The 23281-nt window shown below is 41.7% G+C and overlaps 1 protein-coding gene across 1 annotated transcript in view; it reads left to right on the forward strand.

Annotated features, from left to right (window-relative positions):
- The window catches only part of kif20ba (kinesin family member 20Ba), a 94394-nt gene that overhangs the window by 17979 nt on the left and 53134 nt on the right, over positions 1-23281 (forward strand). Inside the window, 12 exon segments of the mRNA XM_084322114.1 lie at positions 874-985; positions 1085-1153; positions 2842-2988; positions 4415-4577; positions 6712-6864; positions 7766-7882; positions 11780-11919; positions 12261-12372; positions 12638-12836; positions 16815-16846; positions 20454-20573; positions 22154-22331. Of these exon segments, the coding sequence (XP_084178240.1) occupies positions 874-985; positions 1085-1153; positions 2842-2988; positions 4415-4577; positions 6712-6864; positions 7766-7882; positions 11780-11919; positions 12261-12372; positions 12638-12836; positions 16815-16846; positions 20454-20573; positions 22154-22331 (1542 nt within the window).

Genomic DNA, 23281 nt, shown 5'->3' on the forward strand with positions numbered 1-23281 from the left:
TGGGTGTATAACATGTCTGGTCAGATCTGTGGTGGGTGTATAACATGTCTTGTCAGATCTGTGGTGGGTGTATAACATGTCTGGTCAGATCTGTGGTGGGTGTATAACATGTCTTGTCATATCTGTGGTGGGTGTATAACATGTCTGGTCAGATCTGTGGTGGGTGTATCACATGTCTGGTCAGATCTGTGTGTGGGTGTATAACATGTCTGGTCAGATCTGTGTGTGGGTGTATAACATGTCTGGTCAGATCTGTGGTGGGTGTATAACATGTCTGGTCAGATCTGTGGTGGGTGTATAACATGTCTGGTCAGATCTGTGTGGGTGTATAACATGTCTGGTCAGATCTGTGGTGGGTGTATAACATGTCTGGTCAGATCTGTGGTGGGTGTATAACATGTCTGGTCAGATCTGTGGTGGGTGTATAACATGTCTGGTCAGATCTGTGGTGGGTGTATAACATGTCTGGTCAGATCTGTGGTGGGTGTATAACATGTCTGGTCAGATCTGCGGTGGGTGTATAACATGTCTGGTCAGATCTGTGTGGGTATAAATAATATAACATGTCTGGTCAGATCTGTGGTGGGTGTATAACATGTCTGGTCAGATCTGTGTGTGGGTGTATAACATGTCTGGTCAGATCTGTGGTGGGTGTATAACATGTCTGGTCAGATCTGTGGTGGGTGTATAACATGTCTGGTCAGATCTGTGGTGGGTGTATAACATGTCTGGTCAGATCTGTGGTGGGTGTATAACATGTCTGGTCAGATCTGTGTGGGTGTATAACATGTCTGGTCAGATCTGTGGTGGGTGTATAACATGTCTGGTCAGATCTGTGGTGGGTGTATAACGTGCGTCTGTGTGTCTGGTCAGATCTGCGGTGGGTCCAGGTGGACAACGCCGAGGAGGCCTACAAGGTGATGAAGCTCGGGAGGAAGAACCAGAGCTTCTCCTCCACCAAGCTCAACCAGCTCTCCAGCAGGAGGTACAGTGTTGGGGAAAGGGTTAACCATCTGTAGTGTGGTAGTGACGGGGTTAACCTTGACATGTAATAATGGTCTTTTATTCTCTTTTCTTTCACCAGCCACAGTATCTTCTCTATTCGCATCCTGCGGGTCGACGACGTCAGGGTGCCAAGGGTCCATGTCAGCGAGTCAGTACCTCGTTTTGTTTTTACGATCATTTTAGACGCATGGGAAATTATATTTTGGCATGATTTATATGTAACCACCATCTAGGGATGCATCCATATTGATACTGGTATTGGATATCAGGATACCGGGCCAGATCAAGTATTTCCCCAATAGACTCTATTAGGGCTGTCCCCGACTAAGGATTTGGATGGTCGACTAGGATTGGCCAAAATTTGCCGTTAGTCGACTATTGGTCGACTTTAAAAAAAGAAATTATAATATTTAATTTTTTTTTTTTTTTTTTTTATCATTCCATTTGGGCTGTGGGGGGTGCTTAATGTCTGAAGGAGTCGACTCTGCAAAAGCATGCAATTGGTCCACTGATGGATACATCTTGATATTTGTCTAGTCTAGTGTCTTCATTAGATGGGTGAAATCCTCTTTCAGTGCCTCTGTGCCTGTTTTCGTAGGCAGTTAGCCTCTGGTATGCGTGCCATTAGCGTTAGCCACGCTTCTAGGCCTCTTTTCTTTTGGAAAAAATAAGATTTTTTTTTTTTTTTTTTATATTCGACTAAGAGGTTGGCCAGTCGACTACGGCTCCTTTCGACCGATTAGTCGACTAATCGATTAATAGGGGTCAGCCCTAGACTCTATACTACATTTACATTTGCATTTAGTCATTTAGCGGAACGCTTTTATCCAAAGTGACTTGCAAGTTCTGTACAACAAGTGAGCAGGAAGGGTACAACTCTGGCAGCTAAGGGTCAGTAACATTGTTCATGAAACTGTGTTGAACTTGAGTGCTACAGTCTTGAGTGCATAGTAGGTAATGATACTGTATAGGCAAGATTCCTTAGTAGCCGAGTGCATACAGTAATAGTGAAAGACGGTACACGTTAGTATTTTCTTTTTCATTTCAGATATTGATTGAAGAAGTGTTTTTAATACTAGTCGGTAAAAGTAATGGAACAGGTTGGTACTCTGTATTGGCGGTCGGATGCTTAACCTCTTGAGCCCTATTTTCTGAAAATCCGCCAAAAAAAACATACATAAGGAAATGGAAGATCGCTCCACTTCTACAAGGTCCATTTGCATGTTATTGGTATCTAGGGACCTCTATGGATCTCAGGGAATGTATTTCCAGTGTCAGAAAAATGTTGTCTGTTACTAGGCTTGAGTAAATTGTAATGAACCCAAAGGAGAATATCAATTCAATTTTTTTTTTTTTTTTTTTTTTTTTTATAATCTTTGCTGGTGAATAACACCATGCTAAAAATGACCAGACATGAAAAACTGCCACTGAGCTCGTTCACCTTCTTGAGATCAAAATCTAAGCAAATTAATAAAGGGAAGATGATTAAACGGAAGGTTTCGTAGATAGTCTAGATTCGGTACTGAATTCTGCCATCCGGAAACTTGCAATTCGAAATATTATTATAGAATATCAGGCCTATAAATTACCTTATTATAGCCAAGTCGCACATCTATGGATCGGGCCGAATCTCCTCTTTCCAACGGCAGAGTTAAGGGTTAAGGCGTAGGACTGATTGCAATACTGGCAGTGAAAAGGTGGTATCTGTGCGTCCCTCCAACCAACATTGCACAACACAATGCCAGACCCATGACAAGCTGCTGTAACCTCACACACACACACACAAACAGTATTTATTTTTAATACATGTTTCTTTGTTTTTCCTGCCTGTACTAGGCTGTGTCTGTGCGACCTGGCAGGTTCAGAGAGATGTGCCAAGACCCAGAACAAAGGAGATCGCTTAAAAGAGGCGGGAAACATCAACACGTCTCTGCTCATCCTGGGAAAATGTCTGAACGCACTGCGACACAACCAGCAGTCTAAGTGAGATGATGATGATTACCGTAGATTCAAATTTGTTGTCATTATACAGTACAACGGAAATTATTTTAGCATCCAACCAGAGTGCAAATGTAACCGTAAAGTGCAATATACAATGTACAAGTGATTAGTCATGCATGATGAAAGTAATTAAAGCAAAGGTTAAATTCCTTCTCTCTTCTTATCGTTGGATGTAAATGTCAGTGCTGGCGTTACCAAGGGAATTACCACCTATTTTAAGAAGTCATATATGTTCTCCCTGTACCCCAGGACAGTTCAGTCAGTATTTGTGAACACACGCCACTCTCTCCTAAAGATGGAAATCGGAGAGAGAACCCTCCAATAAAATCCGAGGCTGCTCCATAGACGACGAACCTTATGAGGCCATAGCATGTTTGTGTGAGCTCTTACGACCACATTAGGTTTATATTCTCTAGCATTGCTGGAAGGGCTGAAGCAGAATTAAAAACCTAATTTGGGTGTAAGAGCTCACACAAACATTTCTACAGGTTTTACATTGATTTGAGGGTTCTCTCTGATTTCTATTGTTCTAGGAGAGAGTGTTGCGTGTGTTCACAGATGCTGACCTGAACTGTTCTGGGGTGCAGGGAACACTTATGTGAAGTCTTTAAATCTGCCAGTGTCCATAAAAATGATTGTCTCAAAAATAATTTTTTAAAAAAAGATATGAAGAAATGACTTAGTCACGTAGGATGATGATCTATGGGGGTGTGCTGTAGACTTTTGTTTGTGTTATTGCATTTATTTTGTATTGTATTTATTAGGGATGCTCGATATTGGCTTTTTTACCGATACCGATATTCCGATATTGTCCAACTCTTAATTTCCGATACCGATATCAACCGATATCAACCGATACCGATATATGCAGGGTTCCCCCCCCCCCCCAAAAAACTGAATAATTTCAGGTAACTAATAATTTCACTGGATATATATATAACAAATATTGTTATTGTTTTTTTTTTTTTTTTTTTAACCGATACCGATATTTTCCGATATCACATTTTACTGCCGATATCGGCCGATAATATTGGTCGGCCGATAATATCGGACATCCCTAGTATTTATGTCTTATTTGTGCATGGTGGATACTAGTAATCTTGTCCATTTTCCGATACCGATATTTTCCGATATCACATTTTACTGCCGATATCGGCCGATAATATTGGTCGGCCGATAATATCGGACATCCCTAGTATTTATGTCTTATTTGTGCATGGTGGATACTAGTAATCTTGTCCATTTTCCATTGTGTGAGGACCACAATGGAAATAAACCGTAAGGTTTTTTTGTGTTTTAATCCTAGACGACGATTTTAGATTATATGTGATGGCTGTACATGTGTGTACCGGGTATTGTATGTAATTTTGATTGTCAAATAAATTCAATCAATCAATCTCACCTCCAGGCTGCTGCAGCACGTCCCCTTCAGGGAGAGCAAGCTGACCCACTACCTGCAGGGCTACTTCTCTGGGCGCGGTAAAGCCTGCATGATGGTGAACGTAAACCAGTGTGCCTCCATGTATGACGAGACCCTGAACGTACTCAAGTTCTCAGCCCTGGCGCAGAAGGTACACTTCCTGGTTTCTTTCTCGTGCACTCTCCTCTGGTTTCTTTCTCTCGTGCACTCTCCTCTGGTTTCTTTCTCGTGCACTCTCTTCTGGTTTCTTCTTTCTTGTGCACTCTCTTCTGGTTTCTTTCTCGTGCACTCTCCTTTGGTTTCTTCTCATGTGCACTCTTCTGGTACTTTCTTCTCATGTGCACTCTCTTCTGGTTTCTTTCTCGTGCACTCTCCTTTGGTTTCTTCTCATGTGCACTCTCCTGGTACTTTCTTCTTACGTGCACTCTTCTGGTTTCTTCTTTCTTGTTCACTCTCTTCTGGTTTCTTCTTTCTCGTGCACTCTTCTGGTTTCTTCTTTCTCGTGCACTCTTCTGGTTTCTTCTTTCTCGTGCACTCTTCTGGTTTCTTCTTTCTCGTGCACTCTTCTGGTTTCTTCTTTCTCGTGCACTCTTCTGGTTTCTTCTTTCTTGTTCACTCTTCTGGTTTCTTCTTTCTCGTGCACTCTTCTGGTTTCTTCTTTCTTGTTCACTCTTCTGGTTTCTTCTTTCTCGTGCACTCTTCTGGTTTCTTCTTTCTCGTGCACTCTCCTTTGGTTTCTTCTTTCTTGTTCACTCTTCTGGTTTCTTCTTACGTGCTCTCTTCTGGTTTCTTCTTTCTTGTTCACTCTCTTCTGGTTTCTTCTTTCTCGTGCACTCTTCTGGTTTCTTCTTTCTCGTGCACTCTTCTGGTTTCTTCTTTCTCGTGCACTCTTCTGGTTTCTTCTTTCTCGTGCACTCTTCTGGTTTCTTCTTTCTCGTGCACTCTTCTGGTTTCTTCTTTCTTGTTCACTCTTCTGGTTTCTTCTTTCTCGTGCACTCTTCTGGTTTCTTCTTTCTTGTTCACTCTTCTGGTTTCTTCTTTCTCGTGCACTCTCCTCTGGTTTCTTCTTTCTCGTGCACTCTTCTGGTTTCTTCTTTCTCGTGCACTCTCCTCTGGTTTCTTCTTTTTCGTGCACTCTCTTCTGGTTTCTTCTTTCTTCTTTCTCGTGCACTCTTCTGGTTTCTTCTTTCTCGTGCACTCTTCTGGTTTCTTCTTTCTCGTGCACTCTTCTGGTTTCTTCTTTCTCGTGCACTCTTCTGGTTTCTTCTTTCTCGTGCACTCTTCTGGTTTCTTCTTTCTTGTTCACTCTTCTGGTTTCTTCTTTCTCGTGCACTCTCCTCTGGTTTCTTCTTTTTCGTGCACTCTCTTCTGGTTTCTTCTTTCTCGTGCACTCTTCTGGTTTCTTCTTTCTCGTGCACTCTCCTCTGGTTTCTTCTTTTTCGTGCACTCTCTTCTGGTTTCTTCTTTCTCGTGCACTCTCTTCTGGTTTCTTCTTTCTTGTTCACTCTCTTCTGGTTTCTTCTTTCTTGTGCACTCTTCTTGTTTCTTCTTTCTCGTGCACTCTTCTTGTTTCTTCTTTCTCGTGCACTCTCCTCTGGTTTCTTCTTTTTCGTGCACTCTTGTTTCTTTCTCGTGCACTCCTCTGGTTTCTTTTTCGTGCACTCCTCTGGTTTCTTTTTCGTGCACTCTTCCTGCATAATATCTGCATATCTCTATATCTATCTCCTATTCCTCCTCTATATAAAGATTTGCATCTCTATGTAAATATCTGTATATCTCCTATCCCTCTATATACATATCTGCGTATCTTATCCATCTATATGAATATTTATCTCCTACCCCTCTATATATAAATATCTATCTCCTATCCCTCTATATACATATATGTATCTCTCTCTCTCTATATATATATATATATATATATTGCATAGTTTTGCATCTTCTACCCCCCTCCTGTATAAATATCTACATGTGTCTGTATAGCTGCTGTCGGGACAAAACCTCATAACTCCAAAAACCCAACTTTTCAGCAGATGAAAAAAAAAAGAACACAGATTTGAGGGTGAATAGAGTTAGGAGGTTTAGACAGATGATCGGTTTAATGCTTTCCCATTGTTTAAACTTTGTAAAACCCACACACACATATGGAGGATGATCTACGGAGTTGATTTATATAAAAAAAGAAATATTAAAAAAAATGGAGTTATGAGGTTTTGTCCCGACAGCAGCTTATATTCTATCCCTCTCTTTGTGTATTGCTTACTGAACCCACCTCTGGCCACCAGGTGGTGGTGCTGGCCACCAGGCCCCTTCCCAGCCTCGGCCACACGTCGGCCCAGGACCTCTCTTTCATCATCAACACCGCTGACAAGAAGGCCCTGCTGGGCCGCAGAAAGAGCTCTCTGACGGGCTGGGAGAGTAGCCTGGAGGATGTGCAGGTGACGTCGGGGGGGGGGCCAACATTGTAACCCGCGGCTTAACGAGCCATAATTACATAATTATGAAACATGAATGAATACTTTTTTTAGAATGCTTCATGGCCCCCACTGAGAGAAACTGTTTCACACCCCATTAGGGCTGCAATGATTAGTCGACATAATCGGCGACGTCGATTATAAAAAAAAATCGTCAACGAGGAATTGTTGCGTCGATTAGTCATAAAAAAAATATATATATATATTTTTTAATTTTATTTTTATTTTTTGCACTACCTATCTTTGTGAAAGTGGCTTCTCAGCTCTGGTCCAGCCAGCTGAAGACTTCTTAGCTTAACATAACAGACCGACAGTAAGTTTGGGGGAACTAATGGGATAACTGGGGATGTTGTTTGGTCCCGACAAGAGTCTCAAAGCAACTCTGAGGTCATGCTCAATGTCCAATCTGTTCCTCTGCTCTGTCTTCAGCTGGACCAGAGCTGAGAAGCCACTTTCACAAAGATAGGTAGTGCAAAAAAAAATAAAAAATTATATATATATATATATATATGTATATATATATTTTTTTATATATATAATTGTTTTTCGATTAGTCGACCAATCGAAAAAATTATCGACAGATTAGTCGACTACCAAAATAGTCATTAGTTGCAGCCCTATACCCCATGCACTTGCAGATACATTGCTAATGAATGTTAACAGGAGGAGGGTGTTGATTTCTCAGAAACAAAAACTGCTGTAAAATTCCGTAAACGTCCCAAGAGGAGGCTTGGTCTAAATATCCCCAATCTTGTCTGCACAAAAGTTACCTTTCTCCCACTTTCTATTGCACCTAGCTAAACATTGTCAATACAAATACTCTGAATGGGCAATTACTCTCACCTAAAGACAGCCCTACTTACAGGAGGACGAGGATGGTGAATGTATAGAGAGCATGATGGAGGAAACGAGTCAGGAGAGTGGCGATGAAGATACTGGGAGTGATGGTGACAAGGTTGTTGTGGATAAAGACGCGTATCGGGTAAGTTTACACTCTCTGGAGCACCTCTTTGTATTTTTATGAGGTGGAGGTGGTGGAGTCATAAGTTCCTTGTTGGGATACACCTGAGCAATAAACTGGACTGTTCGGACAACACAGAGGCCCTCTACAGGAAGGGACAGAGCAGGCTGTTCTTCCTGAGGAGACTCTGGTCTCTTCAATGTTTGCAATAAGACTGCTGCAGTCATTCTACCAGTCTGTAGTGGCCAGCGTCCTCTTCTATTCTGTGGCATGCTGGGGGGGCTTGATATATATATATTCTAAAATAAGTATAATTTCACTTCACCTACCTGTCGACATGAAATTCCCAAACGCTGACGGTAAAAAAAGCCTGGATGTCGTGCAAAATGGGGCGTGACCGAATTTGGTTTTGGGCGTTCCCAGACAAAGAGAGTGACCGAGATTGGTCTACGTTCTGTTAAGTAATGGCTTATCGTTTATTTTTATATATTTTTTTTAAACTCAGAATTTTTATAATTTGAACGGATGGATTCAAAACATGTTTATTGCATATTAACAGACATAAAATATTGATATACAGTGAGCTGCATCTCAAATTATTCCTAAACCTAAAGGGTCCCAGCTTTCCAATAGATCGCTCACCGGTGATGTATTTTCAGCAGCTCCCGTCTCTCCAGGATCTCCTGCAGCTATAGGCAAATTAATGGATATTGCTCCTAACAGCTCCTAGCTTTATCTGTGGCCCCCATCAACAAGACCTTCTAAATATACCTATCTGATAAGGCAGGGGATTTAGAATTTCGACGCAGCAGTTAAAATCGCTAACCAAAAATAGCTTGGCGTTGCAGATCAGGTCCGGTGCATTCTCTGCAACATCCGGTCATTTAACGTTAACAATTTAGCTTTTAAAAATTGGAAACGAAACATAAAATCCTTTTTGGTGAAACGTGATTTCCCCATTAACCCCACATGTAGTATCAAGGATAACATTTACCCCACATGCAGCGTCAAGGACAACATTAACTCCACATGCAGCATCAAGGACAACATTAACCCCACATGCACCATCAAGGACAACATTAAACCCACATGCACCATCAAGGACAACATTAACCCCACATGCACCATCAAGGACAACATTAACCCCACATGCAGCATCAAGGACAACATTAACCCTACATGCAGCATCAAGGACAACATTAACCCCACATGCAGCGTCAAGGACAACATTAACCCCACATGCACCATCAAGGACAACATTAACCCTCCATGCAGCATCAAGGACAAGATTAACCCTACATGCAGCGTCAAGGACAACATTAACCCCACATGCACCATCAAGGACAACATTAACCCTCCATGCAGCATCAAGGACAACATTAACCCTCCATGCAGCATCAAGGACAACATTAACCCCACATGCACCATCAAGGAGAACATTAACCCTCCATGCAGCGTCAAGTACAACATTAACCCTCCATGCAGCATCAAGGACAACATTAACCCCACATGCACCATCAAGGACAACATTAACCCTCCATGCAGCGTCAAGGACAACATTAACCCTGCATGCAGCATCAAGGACAACATTAACCCCGCATGCAGCATCAAGGACGACATTAACCCCACATGCAGCATCAAGGACGACATTAACCCAGCATGCAGCATCAAGGACAACATTAACCCTCCATGCAGCGTCAAGGACAACATTAACCCCACATGCAGCATCAAGGACAACATTAACCCAGCATGCAGCATCAAGGACAAAATGACTGGTGAATTGGAAAGAAACACTTAACACGTGAGGTTTATGTAAAGTGTATGGCATTAGTTCCCAAACTTTGTTCACCAGGGCACCCCTGGAAATATGAATACAATAGATACAAATTAATAGGGCTGTCTTCAATACTTCGAAGCTTCGTTCGATGGGCATGGGATTTGAATATGAAAATAAAATTTGAATACCGTATATATATAAAAAAAAAATCAAATTTTTATTTCTTTGGTGTGCAAAATCAACTCTGCGTCTCTTTGTTAACTACAACAAGCAATGCTGTTTGTTATTTAAGATGAGGTCGGACTCGGCACTGACAGATTTGTGTTCATTGTGCTGCTTTTATAAAGCCTCAAATGACTGCTTACAATATTTCATGAAAGCAAATTGTTTAGTTTGTCTACGATTTAAAAAGGTTTAAACTTTACAGTACTGACAACGTTGAACAAAGTGCTGTACAAGTCTCACAACATTAAAAAAAAAGAAAAAAGAAAAAATTATTTATAAATATATATATATATATTTTTCATCTCGAAGCTTCGAATTAAATCTCGGCCCCCGAAGCTTCGAATAAAAAATCGAAGGTCAGCCTTAAGAATATTCAAAATCAAAACTAATTTAAGTTAAAACACATAGGATATCGCTGCTGTCGGGACAAAACCTCATAACTCCAAAAACCCAACTTTTCAGCAGATGAAAAAAACGAACACAGATTTGAGGGTGAATAGAGTTAGGAGGTTTAGACAGATGATCGGTTTAATGCTTTCCCATTGTTTAAACTTTGTAAAACCCACACACACATATGGAGGATGATCTACGGAGTTGATTTATATAATAAAAAAAATATTCAAAAAATGGAGTTATGAGGTTTTGTCCCGACAGCAGCGATATGATATTTAAAAATAACGTGCCTGCTTCTGAGGAAGAAAGAGATGGAAAGATATAGTGAAACAACTTTACATGCTTTCCATCTCTCGAGTCTCCAGAAGGCAAAAGCTACTGTATCTAAACTCGGTTCATGATATGCATGTGGAGATGGGTCTGGAAATTACTAGTGATGAGATGGGTCTGGAAATGAGACTAGTGTGTGTTTGGTCCATTTGTAGATGATTCATGGATGTATACATTGTCACATTACAAAGGTCTAATAATAAATAATCAATACCTGCTGGACCGGGTCGTTGTGAAGCCAACCCGTCCAGTACGTGCTTTATGCACAGGTTCCGGCAGGAATAAACTATAAGTTTTCCAAAAGTAAATGGGTATTTATTTTATAATGGGGAATGAAACTCACAACAACACACAATCGGTGATAAGGTAGGGGAGAACAAACAGGGATATACAATAAGACAAACAAACACTAAGTAAAGGGGTAAACGCCAAACGAACTCGAGTAATAGTGTCACAGGACACAGCCAACAAGCCAAAAGGTTGGCACTGGGAACCACCCAGCAATAATATACCATACAATAAGTTCACACAAATGGTGGCAATAAGGCCAACACAATATATAATTCCACACAACAGTGGCAAATACTAGGCAACCCACACTCCACTCAGGCAGTGGCAATGACGAAAGGCGCCAGTGTCGCATCCCCGGTTTTATCCACCCGCCCCTTGAGGCTGATTGCCCTCAGCTGCCACATCCTCGGGCAATCGGCACGCTCTAGAGGGAGGGGCCGGCGGCACCTGGGAAGGGGGAAACAAAAAAGGGGAATTACACACCTCAATACAAATGCAAACAATATCGCGACGCATACCTATACTAACCTGATGTTCACATGGTGTCACAAATACAATAATAATGATGATGACCAACCCACCTACATCACAACATGTAACTAAATCAAGTTTTTATGATCTGCATGATACAATTTATTATTTAAAATGTGAAATGAGCAGATTGTGGCGGCACCCCATGTCATGGCGCACACTTTTGGAAACACTGGTGTACGGCACTTGTATGTGGCACTTACTGACTTCTCATTGAAAAGTCCAAGTTCTCTCGTCTCCATTCCCCTGACAAAACTGCGAGATCAGCATTTATTGGGAAATGAGGCTGTTTTTGAAAGTAAAAATGTGTTTAGTTGTTGTAGTAATATAATTTGTCTGAAAGTTCTGCTGTGTGCATTTCCACTTCTCAGAGTCAGGAGGCGCTGTTGGATCATTTGCGGGAGCAGTTGAAGAGGGAGCAGGCGGAGAGCATGGTTCTGGAGGCGCAGGTCAGGGGGGAGGTCACCATGGAATTCTCTGCACTCTTCTCCGAGATGCAGGACGATTACAAGTGAGTTCCGCACCCGACACTCTAATATGTTGGAACTGATTAAACGGGGATGAGATTCCCCTTTTGCCTGCACCCCCCCCCCCCCCCCCCCGAGTTGCTGTCAGCAGTGTCCTCTCCTGCCCTTTTTTCAAATTAAATTCAGAGATATTCAGTCTCCTGATTCGCCAGAATTAAACTGTAGAATATTTATTATATTATATGAAAAACAGGGCAGTATTTGGTGTGGGGGGGGGGGGGGGGGGCATTGATCCACTAGAAAAGCATATTACTGTACCACTGTGACTTGTTTACAATATCCATCCAGTAATAAAACCTCCAATTTGTATGTGTCTATGTTTCAGTGAGCGGCTGGCCAAGGAGAAGGAGATTGTTGAGGAGCGAGCAGAGAGAAGGATGGAAATCTTCAAGAACCTGGTCAAAAGTACCACACCCGACCACAAAGAGCAAGACATGGTAATCATCTTTTTTTGGGTCAATACGTCCCTCAAAACATTTTCTATACATAATTGTGATTGACTCCAAAAAGTAGTTTTTCAGGATCAAAGGACCCAACTTTCTCTTAAGACAAACACCCATTCGGTTTTGGAAATCCCCTGTGGGTCCAGGGTAATTTGCAGTTCAACAACTTATTCTAGGTAGACTCCACTGGGTCCAGAATCTTTCCCAACTGACCTCTCCATGTCAACCCCCCCCCCCCTTCTCTTCTCTCTGGCCGCAGGACAAATCCTTGGACCTGGATGGGATGATGGTGGATGGGATGATGGAGGCCATGTCCACTGATCTTGTTGGCATAAGGAAGGACGCCGAGGCGGCCCACAGCTGCCTGGTTGTGACCCGACACGAGGCCGCGCTGTCCGCCTCGGAGCTGGCGGAACAGCTGAGGGAAGTCCGGGAGCTTCTCGCTCAGAAGACCACCGGTGAGCACGGAGAGCAGACCGACTCATGTCCACGTTCAGGCGACTTATCCCAGGCCCAGAATACCTGCCACGATATTATAGTGGAATTGAATATAGAATTATTTGCAGTGTATTTGACCATACCAGTCTTTTTGATAGGTGGGTTCCAAGTCGTTCTTGCTTTTGTTAGAAAAATCAAGGCACCCTGCTGTCGGTTGGGCAACAAATGTCCCGGTTTCTGCCCTAGGAGGTTGAAATTGGGCGTGGAGGTAACACGGCGTGTGTTCACGCCAATTGGCTAAAAGGGGGCGTAGCAATGGGAGTGGCCTATAACTAGGGATGCCCCCCGAAACCCGGTTCTAAACGGGAACGGTACTAAATTAGAAAAAACCGGAGTATTGATAAGCTCCGACGTTTATCCGTATCGGTACTGCTATCGGTAGTCTATGCGCGGATTAGCTACGGAGATAACAGAGTGTACCATCCATCTGCGACGTAACGGTGGCAGCAACACTGGAAACGGAGTAACGTTAAGTCGTTAGCGTTATGTCGAGTTCATACTACACTACACGTATGAACTCGACATAACATTAACGTTACTCCGTTTCCATGAAGAGTTTAATTAATTTTTTTTTTAATTATCTTTTTCCCCCTCCTTTTTCCCTCCGATTTTTCTCCCATCGTTAGTCGTTATGCCAATTCCCAATCCCCTTCCTGGTCGCTGTGCACTTACCCCCCACAGTCGGTCTGGGAGAGTGGAGGCTACCACGTGCTTCCTCCGACACACGTCCAGCCAATCAACCGCTTCTTTTCACCTGGCAGCGCGGACTCTCACTGAGAGGGCGTAGCGTGTGGAAGGATCACACTACCGCCCTTAGATCCTATCCGCGCTTAGCAGGCGCCCCGACCGAACTGTAGGAGTCGCTGTTTACAACGACCCGGACCCACCCCGCCAGCTTCTCCCACCCTCTAATACTGCCAATAGACCTATCTCAAACCCTGCCCCTTTTCTTGATCCTCCAATCACAGCTGTCGCTTACCTCGGACTTCCTCGTACAAACTTTGTTTGTACGAGGAAGTCAGAGGTAAGCGACAGCTGTGATTGGAGGATCAAGAAAAGAGGGCAGGGTTTTGAGACGGGTCCATTGTATTAGTGTGAACGGCCAGCCAAGCTGGTGACAACCCCGGAGCTGTGAGCTGGATTTGAACAGGCGAATCCAGCCGCTCGGGGGTTGGTGACTAACGTAATCTCCGTTACGCCACCTGACCGCCAACTAAAAGATTTTAACAAAATAAAAAGCAGCAGCACTATTGGATAACTGAGTCATGTTTGCTATGTATTTCTTTTAGGGATGCCCCGATCACGTTTTTTGCCACCGATACTGATCACCGATCGTCTTGAGCCATATCGGCCGATACCGATCCGATATCGATCGTTTTTGATAAAATAAAAATTATTTTATATACATTTTTTAAATATATATATTATATAATCATACTTGTAGTTGTATTATCTGCGAGACATCGCCACCACACAACAAGTCAAAATGCTCGCTATCTGCAAACAGCTCCACTGTCTGTGTGTACTCGAGTAGCCTCCAGCTACGGCCAGGATTCTCCGGAGCTGCAGCTGGACCCTATTGATCACATTCAACATGCCCTCAGCTCTAATACGCATCGAATCAGTGTTATAAGACATTGATATCAGGAGCTATCTGTAGCTACTGCTAGCCGGCTAGATAACGTTAAGACAACGCCTCAGTGAACTATTTAGTTTAATGGGACGTTTCGTTTTGAACAGTGAGCTAACGTGAGCTTAACGTGAGCTATCATGCACTACTAGACTTGCTGGAGCATTTGTTGATATCAGGAGCTATCAGTAGCTAGCCGGCTAGATACCGTTAACAATGCCTCATGTATTAAACTAAAAGTGAATAGTTGACTGGGTCATTTTGTAACGGTAGCTAACATTAGCTCACGGAGGTCCTAGACTAGACTAGACCTGTGTTTACATGGGTGCGGGAGGGGCTGGAGGAGGAGGAGGAGGAGCAGACGCCGCAGTTCCGTGTGTCTGAGACAGAACTCAGCGAGTGAGATCTCCGCTAAGAATTGGATCATGTTTTTCGATCGGTTTTGACGATCGGCGAAAATAAAGCATTATCACCGATCGCATATTACTGATTATCGGACGATAACGATCGGTGGCCGATCGATCGAGGCATCCCTAATTTCTTTCTTTAGGGGAGTAGGACATTTGTTTCACAGTTTTAGCATGATGTTTTATAGATGGCTAGGTTAAACACAGGGGTTTGATTTGATTGAAGTTTATTTCAAATATGCAACACAACAAACAAACAAAAGCTGTTCAAATAATAAATGTATAATTAAAAAAAAAATTATAATAATATAAAAGAACTAGTGCTGTCCTAATTAATTACAGGATTTGTAATTAATTAATCTCATTTTAATCGCATAACCATTTTATGCCTGATATTCTATAATCATATTTCAAATTGCATGTGTCCGGATGGCAGAATTCAGTACTGTATCTACAGAACCTTCTGTTTAATCATCTTCCCTTTATTAATTTGCTTAGATTTTTCAGGTCTGGTCAATTTGAGCATGGTGTTATTCAGTCAAAGATAAAAAATAAATGTATTGACACTGGGAATACATTCCCTGAGATCCATAGATGTCCCTAGAATCGGATACCAAGAACATGCAAATGGACCATATTAAAAAAAAAGTCTGTAAATGTGTATTCTACGTTCTTATGGAATGAATGAGATAAAAAAAAATATATATATTCGAAAAAAGAACATTTTTTTTGTAATTGAGTTAATTTTCATAACGCGATAATTTGCTGTGTAATTAATCAATCTAATTAACGCGATAAACTGACGGCCCTAAAAAGAACCGATAAGAGTACCGATAAAGTACCGAACCGTTAAGCAGTATCGATAAAATCCTAACGATACCCATCCCTACCTATAACAAATGGGCGCTTGTTTCATAATCTTTTGCCACCACTGAATTATTATTATTTCTTTCCACCACTGCCATAGGCTTCCATCCTATTTGAAAGATTATTTTAAAACACCACATAAACTGAAAAGTCACCACATCTGACTAAAATTCCATGCTAGCATCCGAGGTGCATTTATATTTGTTTAGGCTAACCTCCGCCCTGTTGTCTAGGCTAGCCTCTGTCCTGTTTAGGCTAACCTCGGTCCTATTTATGAATCATTTTCAAATAAACGCTAGATTATCGATTAGTATATGTGTACGTATGCACGCTGGTGCCGCGAGCTGAAAATAGTAGTTAGTTCCTGATCGCTCGCACAGTCAAACAGCCATATCACATATAGGGGAAAAGCTTATATCTCCGTGAAAACGGGTCTGATTATCCTAAGACTGGTAAAATAGATTCCTTAACTGAGATCAGATGGTATCCAAATGGATTATTCCAATTCCTGATCGCCATTCCAAAAATCGCTCCTTTTATTGATCCAACGCATATACTGTAAAACACATATTACACACTGTGCTGAGGGTCCACAATGAATCTGATCGGCTCCGGTTACATGCGTGAGAAGTAAAATGTGGATTCCGGATTTTTTTTTCTCATCCATTTTCATTGAGTCTAATCCAAAAGGGTGCATTACCATCTGGGAGACTATAGGGGGGCGCTTTTTTCCACATCTGAGCGCCTGGTGGGGCTGGTTTACCAACGGTAGACTCGGTTGATGAAATATGAATTCAGGTCGCTAATAAAAAAAATAAAATGAGAATTCTCGTGATGGGCATTCAGGGGGCGGGCTGATAACACGAGATATCTCGTGATGGGCATTCAAAGTGTGGGGTCACCAAAAAAAATTCTAAATAAAAGTTTTGAGAACCCCTGGTCTAGGTTAACCTCTGTCCTGTTGTCTAGGCTAACCTCTGTCCTGTTGTCTAGGCTAACCTCTGTCCTGTTGCCTGTTTTTCCACTGTTTTCAGAACTGAACACGCAGCTTGAAGAAATCAAAAAGGTACAGTATAATAAAGGATGAGCAATATGACATTATATAATACATTTTATTAGGGATGGGAATTGATAAGATTTTATCGATACGATTCCATTATCGATTCTGCTTATCGATACGATTCTTTATCGATTCCCTTATTGATTCCTGATAAATTTATAATTTTAATTTGAAATGCAACATAACTAAGCTGGTTAGAATAACAACATGCAACTTGACATTTCTGATCTAGCATATATTGTTGAGAATCATGTCAGAAAAATACAAAAACTGTAAAAAAAAAAAAAAAATTAATGTATTTGAGATGCTCTTAAACTACCGGCAATTTAATCTATTGAACTGTAGTTTCATTCAACAGGTCGTTATTGCAAAAGATAATTAGTTATCAATAACCTACCTTTATAAATAAAGGTTAAAAGTAAAAACATAACTGACACATAAGTAACATCTAGGAAAGCAATTCACCTACCGAAATTCCAAGGCTTCTACCGTGGCGTTGGTTCCGCACGGACGCTATAGAGTGTTGCCTTCCTGTCTGAACGTTTATTCAGCATGAGAAAACCTGCCGAGTTCCCTTTCAACACACCGCCTCAGTCTTTCATCCTTCGGGCTAGAAATTTTCTTTTTTACTTGGTAGCACTGGTGCTCCCAACTTCAAAAAGTTTGGAGCACCAGCAAAAATGTAGGAGCACCCACCAAAATGTAAGGAGCACCACCAATATATACCGGTATGTAATGGATTTCTTTTAGCGTTAGATATCAACGTTATCTGGCAATCCTCAGTAAATACAGTAACTCAACGGTCGCAATATTTATACAGTGAAAGCATTCGTTTTTCATTTAGGTTTTCCTAGTCAAGGAATCAGATAGTGTGCTATGGCTGCATGCGTGGCGCAAACGTTATTGTTTTAAAATGCGCAACTGTCGGAAAAACATGGCATCGATAAGAGGAATCGATAGTCACGGAGGCATGCGATTCCAGGAATTGGACAATTAGGAACCGGTTCCCAATCGATTCCCATCCCTACATTTTAGTATGGGATAAATAATGATATGTAACCATTTTAGATTTTGAAACTGTAATTATACACCATGTTCCTCCTGTACAGTTTAATCCACTTGGAGCCAAAGTTCAAAGTTTTTTACTACACTGATGTCCAATACCAGTATTGGTCTTGATGCATTATACCTTTTTAAATCAATTGTCAATTTTGCTTTAGTATGGATCTCCCATCTTCCCTGAATGGACCCGAGGAACACAGACATGTCCTCAGCCTTACCCGATAAACGAACACAATAAAATAGAAAAAGGACGTAGACGCACATACTTGCAGAGTATATGTACCTGTACTTTTTAAACATGCTGTGGTGCAACCGCTGATTAAAAAGCCTAACCTGGATGCCTCTGTCTTCTCTAATTTCGGGCCCATTTCCAAGCTCCCGTTTTTTTACTTGTCCAATTAATGTCTTTTCTAGACGCACATGGCATTCTGGAGGTTTTCCAATCTGGTTTTAGAGCACTGCCCAGTACCAAGACTGCACACTTAAGAGTTTTTAATGATATCCTTTTGGCCACTGACTCTGGTGACTCTCTTATCCTTGTACTTTTGGATCTCACTGCTGCCTTTGACACAGTGGATCACAATATTCTGCTCTCCCGTTTGGAGCACTGGGTGGGTTGGCATTAAAGGCTCAGCCCTGGAGTTTTTCAGATCATATTTGTCTTGAGAGAAGTTTTTGTGTTCGTCTGGGTGACGCTGTATCCTCCACAGCACCTCTCCCCTGCGGGGTGCCCCAGGGCTCAATTCTTGGGCATTCAGGCCTCCCTCTCTCGCTTGCAGTTAGTCCAGAATTCTGCTGCTCGTCTGCTAACTGGAACACGTAAGCAAGAGCACATTTCCCCTGTACTGGCTTAGTGGCTTCCCTCCACTGGCTTCCTGTGCGTTTTAGGCTTGATTTTAAGGTTTTACCGTTTGCTTTTAAATGCCTGAACGGCTTGGCACCGGGCTACTTCTCGGACCTGCTGGAACCTTATGTTCCACCAAGGTCCCTCAGGTCCTCTGATCAGCTCCTCTTGGCTGTTCCCAAGTCCAGGCTGAAGCTTAGGGGGGACCGTGCTTTTTTTTTGTTTTTTTATCCGTTAATTTCCGTTTTATAGCATTTTGAAAAGCCCTCATTTTCAAGGAAAATAAAAAGATTCCGTGATAAACGCCCTGTACTGGAATATTCTAGAACGTTGTCATTTTTCGGCCTATTTATCAAATAAACGCTAGATTATCGATAGTATATGTGTACGTATGCACGCTATATAGGTGAGTTGAAAATCGATTCTCTTAGTTCCTGATCGCTCGCACAGCCACACAGCCACACACACACAGGATAATCAGACCCGTTTTCACAGATATAAGCTTTTCCCCTAAGACTGGTAAAATAGATTCCTTACCTGAGATCAGATGGTATCCAAAAAGATTATTCCAATTCCTATTCCAATTCCAAAAAATCTATCCTTTTATTGATCCAATGCTACATACTGTAAACACATATTACACGCTGTTCTGAAGCTCCACAATGAATCCGATCGGCTCGGGGTACATGCGTGAGAAATAAAATGTGGATTCCGGATTTTTTTTTTCTCATCCATTTTCATTGAGTCCATTCCAAAAGGGTGCATTACCATCTGGGAGACGATAGGGGGTGCTTTTTTCACATCTGAGCTCCTGATGGGGCTGGTTTCCCAACGGTAGACTCGGTTGATGAAATATGTATTCAGATCGCTAATAAAAAAATAAAACGATATTTGTCGTCGTGGGCATTCAGGGGGCGGGCTGATAACACGTGTTATGTCGTCCGTGGCATCCAAAGTGTTAAAAACTAGAAACGCCAAGGAAATCATTCAAATAAGCTTTGTTTTTATTTGACACTAAAAAATTATCAAACCAAGATGAATTTCCCTATTGGGATTGAAGTGCAAACCTAACTTTCACCAATCTTCGCTTAAAAAAAATATATATATATATATAAGGTTACTCTTGATCAAACAAAGATGAATGTCCCTATTGGGATTAATAGTGCAATAACTTGCTTTTTCACCACTTCACTTAAAACAAATAAAAGGTGCCACTTGATCATCAAACAAGAATGAATTTAATATAGTGCAAATCTAACTTTCACCAAACACAACTTTTTGTAAAATAAAAGGTGACTCGTAAAAAATATATATATATATTTTTAAAAAAATCATTCATTCGAATTAATCGACCAGCCCTAAGCTGGCGCTCAATCAGTTAAGCGGTTAAATCATGCCTAAAACTCTTATTTGCTTTGGTTTTTAAACAGTTTGAGAGACCTGCCTTTTTATGAGACATATTGTATGTTTTTATTGTGTGCGTTTATCTTTTTGTCTTATGTTGTGGGACTTGTACAGCACTTTGGTCAACTTTGTTTAATGTGCTCTATAAATAAAGTGGATTGGCTATTGGACAAACCTAAACAAATACTTAATATTTTCACTGTTCTAGCTTTAGTGGAAAATACAAATATATATATAAAAAAAGGTTTTTATATAAATATAAAAAGGACCATAAACTAGCGTTACGTTTTTGTTCTCCTGCAGAGTCTAGAGTCTCAGCAACTGAAATCCTCCGAGCTGATGGAGATCTGCCATGAGAAGGATGAGATGATCTCCCGACTCCAGAGCGCTTGGCACAAGCAGGTTGAGGACATCTCCAGGGATGTAAGAAAACACACTATTAAAAAGGCCAAAATCAGTCGAATACAGAATACAGCCAAATGTATGTGCTGTGGCTTAAAGATCCCCACACTCAAAAAAGTTTTTTTTATGGTTAACTCCTGGAGTGACTATACAGTTGTTATTTGTGCATAACTTGTCCCCTGGAGAGAGGGAGCATCTCTGTACATCTCTGATATCCGAGTTGTATGCGTCATGTCACTATTGGGTCGACCCTATCATGGACCAATATGAGGTAACTTGACACCTTTTTTAGCTTCAGCTACACAGAACGCTGAGGGGTGTGTGCAGAGATGTCATTATCTGGATCCGTTTTATTTATTTTGGCATCAACAATGTACAACAATGATTGTATAATACAAGATGGGAACAGATGTAATCAAATTAACATTGGATTAAAGGAATTAAATGTCCTACAAATTCAGATTGGTCCATGTTCAAGATTTTGTTTCTGGAGTCGTATCATATAATGAATTATTCATACATAAGAATGATAAATAGCCTAATTATGAAACTTGTTGGGCTGTTGTTGCATGTTTTTTTTTCTTTTTTTATACCTCTTGTTACCAGTAACTGCATTTGTAGGCTATTTGTCATACCAATGACAATCCATGAAATTTTTTTACAGATAAATGATAGGCTATCAATAAATCATATTCCTGGAATTGGCGTATATGAAGGTTGCTCTTCAGTGCAGTAACCTAAAAAATGCGCTTGAGTGTTTTTGGGTTGCTTCTGAAATGGGTCTCCAGAAGGTGCGCACATGCACACAATATAATTAATTTCACATGCATAACTCATGATGATTTAAGACAAGCTTTCTCTTGGCTTTTGAAAATGTAGGGGAGACCTGCTAGTCATGGAGCAGCCAAGATACGAGTGAAAACTAAGAATTTTCTCTCTCTTCTTATGCACAACTATCAAAATGGTTAAACATTTTTTTTTACTGCAGTCCTATGGGTAGTTTTTGACGGCGAACAGATGGTGCACCTAGGTGGAGCACACTAACACATTGGAGCTTATAACATAAAAATATTTCCCCCCCCGAAGAATAATATCTAAATAATAAATATGCATCCATTATCCATGAGTCTCATTATCCATGCTTTCCCAAATTTGGATTCGGGCTCATCATCCCTAGTAGGTATTGACATGTCTTGAAATAATATAACCTGCTGACTTAGAATTCTTGGTAAATATCAATGGATCCTTGTTGCCAATTTGCAACTGTGTAGAAATGCTGCCGAGCCATTTTCATTCGTTTATTGGGGTGGAAAAAACAATATTTATACAAATTGTTATTCAATATAGAAAATGTTTTAGGGGTTTAAAGTACATTTGGAAGGAATCTTTAACTGAAACATTCAAAGATAAAAAATTTCCAAAGAGGTTTCCCCCATGAATCGATTAATTGGTTTACTCTTTAATTTCCACGCAAATAGGCAAACGTTTATATTGTTCCCTAATAATCTACATCTGAACATGTATGGAAATTGAAAACTCCGCTTCATGGGTCTCTCCCACATGTGGGCATTGCTTCCTCTTTGTGTCCGTGTGTGTGACAGAAAGCCACTGTGGACTCCATCAGGGAGGATATTCTCCGCATGAAGCAGAACTGCACCTGCTGCAGTGGCGGCGGCGGTGGTCCAGCTCCGAGGTCGCACGGCACCCGCACGGAGGCCCGGAAGCGGCAGGGCGAGCCCCAGCAGCCCGGCCTGGAGGGACAGCCACCTCGGAAGAAAGGTATGCGATCGGCTCCGAGTGTGGACAAATCAGACAAGCCGGTTGTTGTAGGTACGAGAGCGGGACGCGGCAGGGAAAACCAGCAACCTCCTCCCAGAGGGCGCAGATGCCTCCAAGCCAGGAAGAGGCTTTCGGGGCTGAAGAAGTGACTCCGGGCAGCCATTGTGTTTATAGTGTGCAAATGTTTTTAATTTAATTACATTTTTTTTATCTACTTTTTTCCTCCCATTTTAAATAGTTTTCTCCCATCCCAATTTCGTATCGTCCAATGGACCTATCTCAAACCCTGCCCTCTTTTCTTGATCGTCCAATCACAACTGTCGCTTACCTCGGACAAACAAAGCTTGTCCGAGGCAAGAGACCGTTGTGATTGGACGATCAAGAAAAGAGGGCAGGGTTTGAGATAGGATAGACCTGTCTCGAACGATGTTGGCCATGCCTCGCACAAGCCGGCTGCAATGTGGACGAAGCCTTACATCACGTGTCCCCTCCGGTACTCGAGGAAGCAGCCGTCGCATCTTTTCACCTGCACAGCGTGATCTCTCAGCGGCGGGGGTCTGCGTGGGAGGGACACGCCGCCCCCGTCACTTCCTGATTCTGCTGCGCAGGCGCACCAACCGACCTGTAGGAGTCACTGTCCACAACATCCGAGCCCCACCCATCAGCTTTCCCACCCCCTAACATTGCCAATTGTGTTAGTATGAACGACCAGCCAAGCTGATGGCAATGCGGCGAGCTGGGCTCGAACCCAGCGTCTCCTGCATTGTTGGCGAGCGCCTTGCCCACTACACCACCTAGCCGCCCCAATGTTTTTTATTTGTGAAAAATTTACGAGTTTGAATTTATTGTCATTGCTGCATGTATTATATTGTGATATTAATAAAGATGGGATTTTTTTTTGTTTGTCTTTTATATTTTCTAATTTCAAATCAAGAAAAACCTAAATGACG

This window comes from Notolepis coatsorum (genome assembly GCF_963971535.1).
Source record: "Notolepis coatsorum genome assembly, chromosome: 9".
NCBI lineage: Eukaryota > Metazoa > Chordata > Actinopteri > Aulopiformes > Paralepididae > Notolepis > Notolepis coatsorum.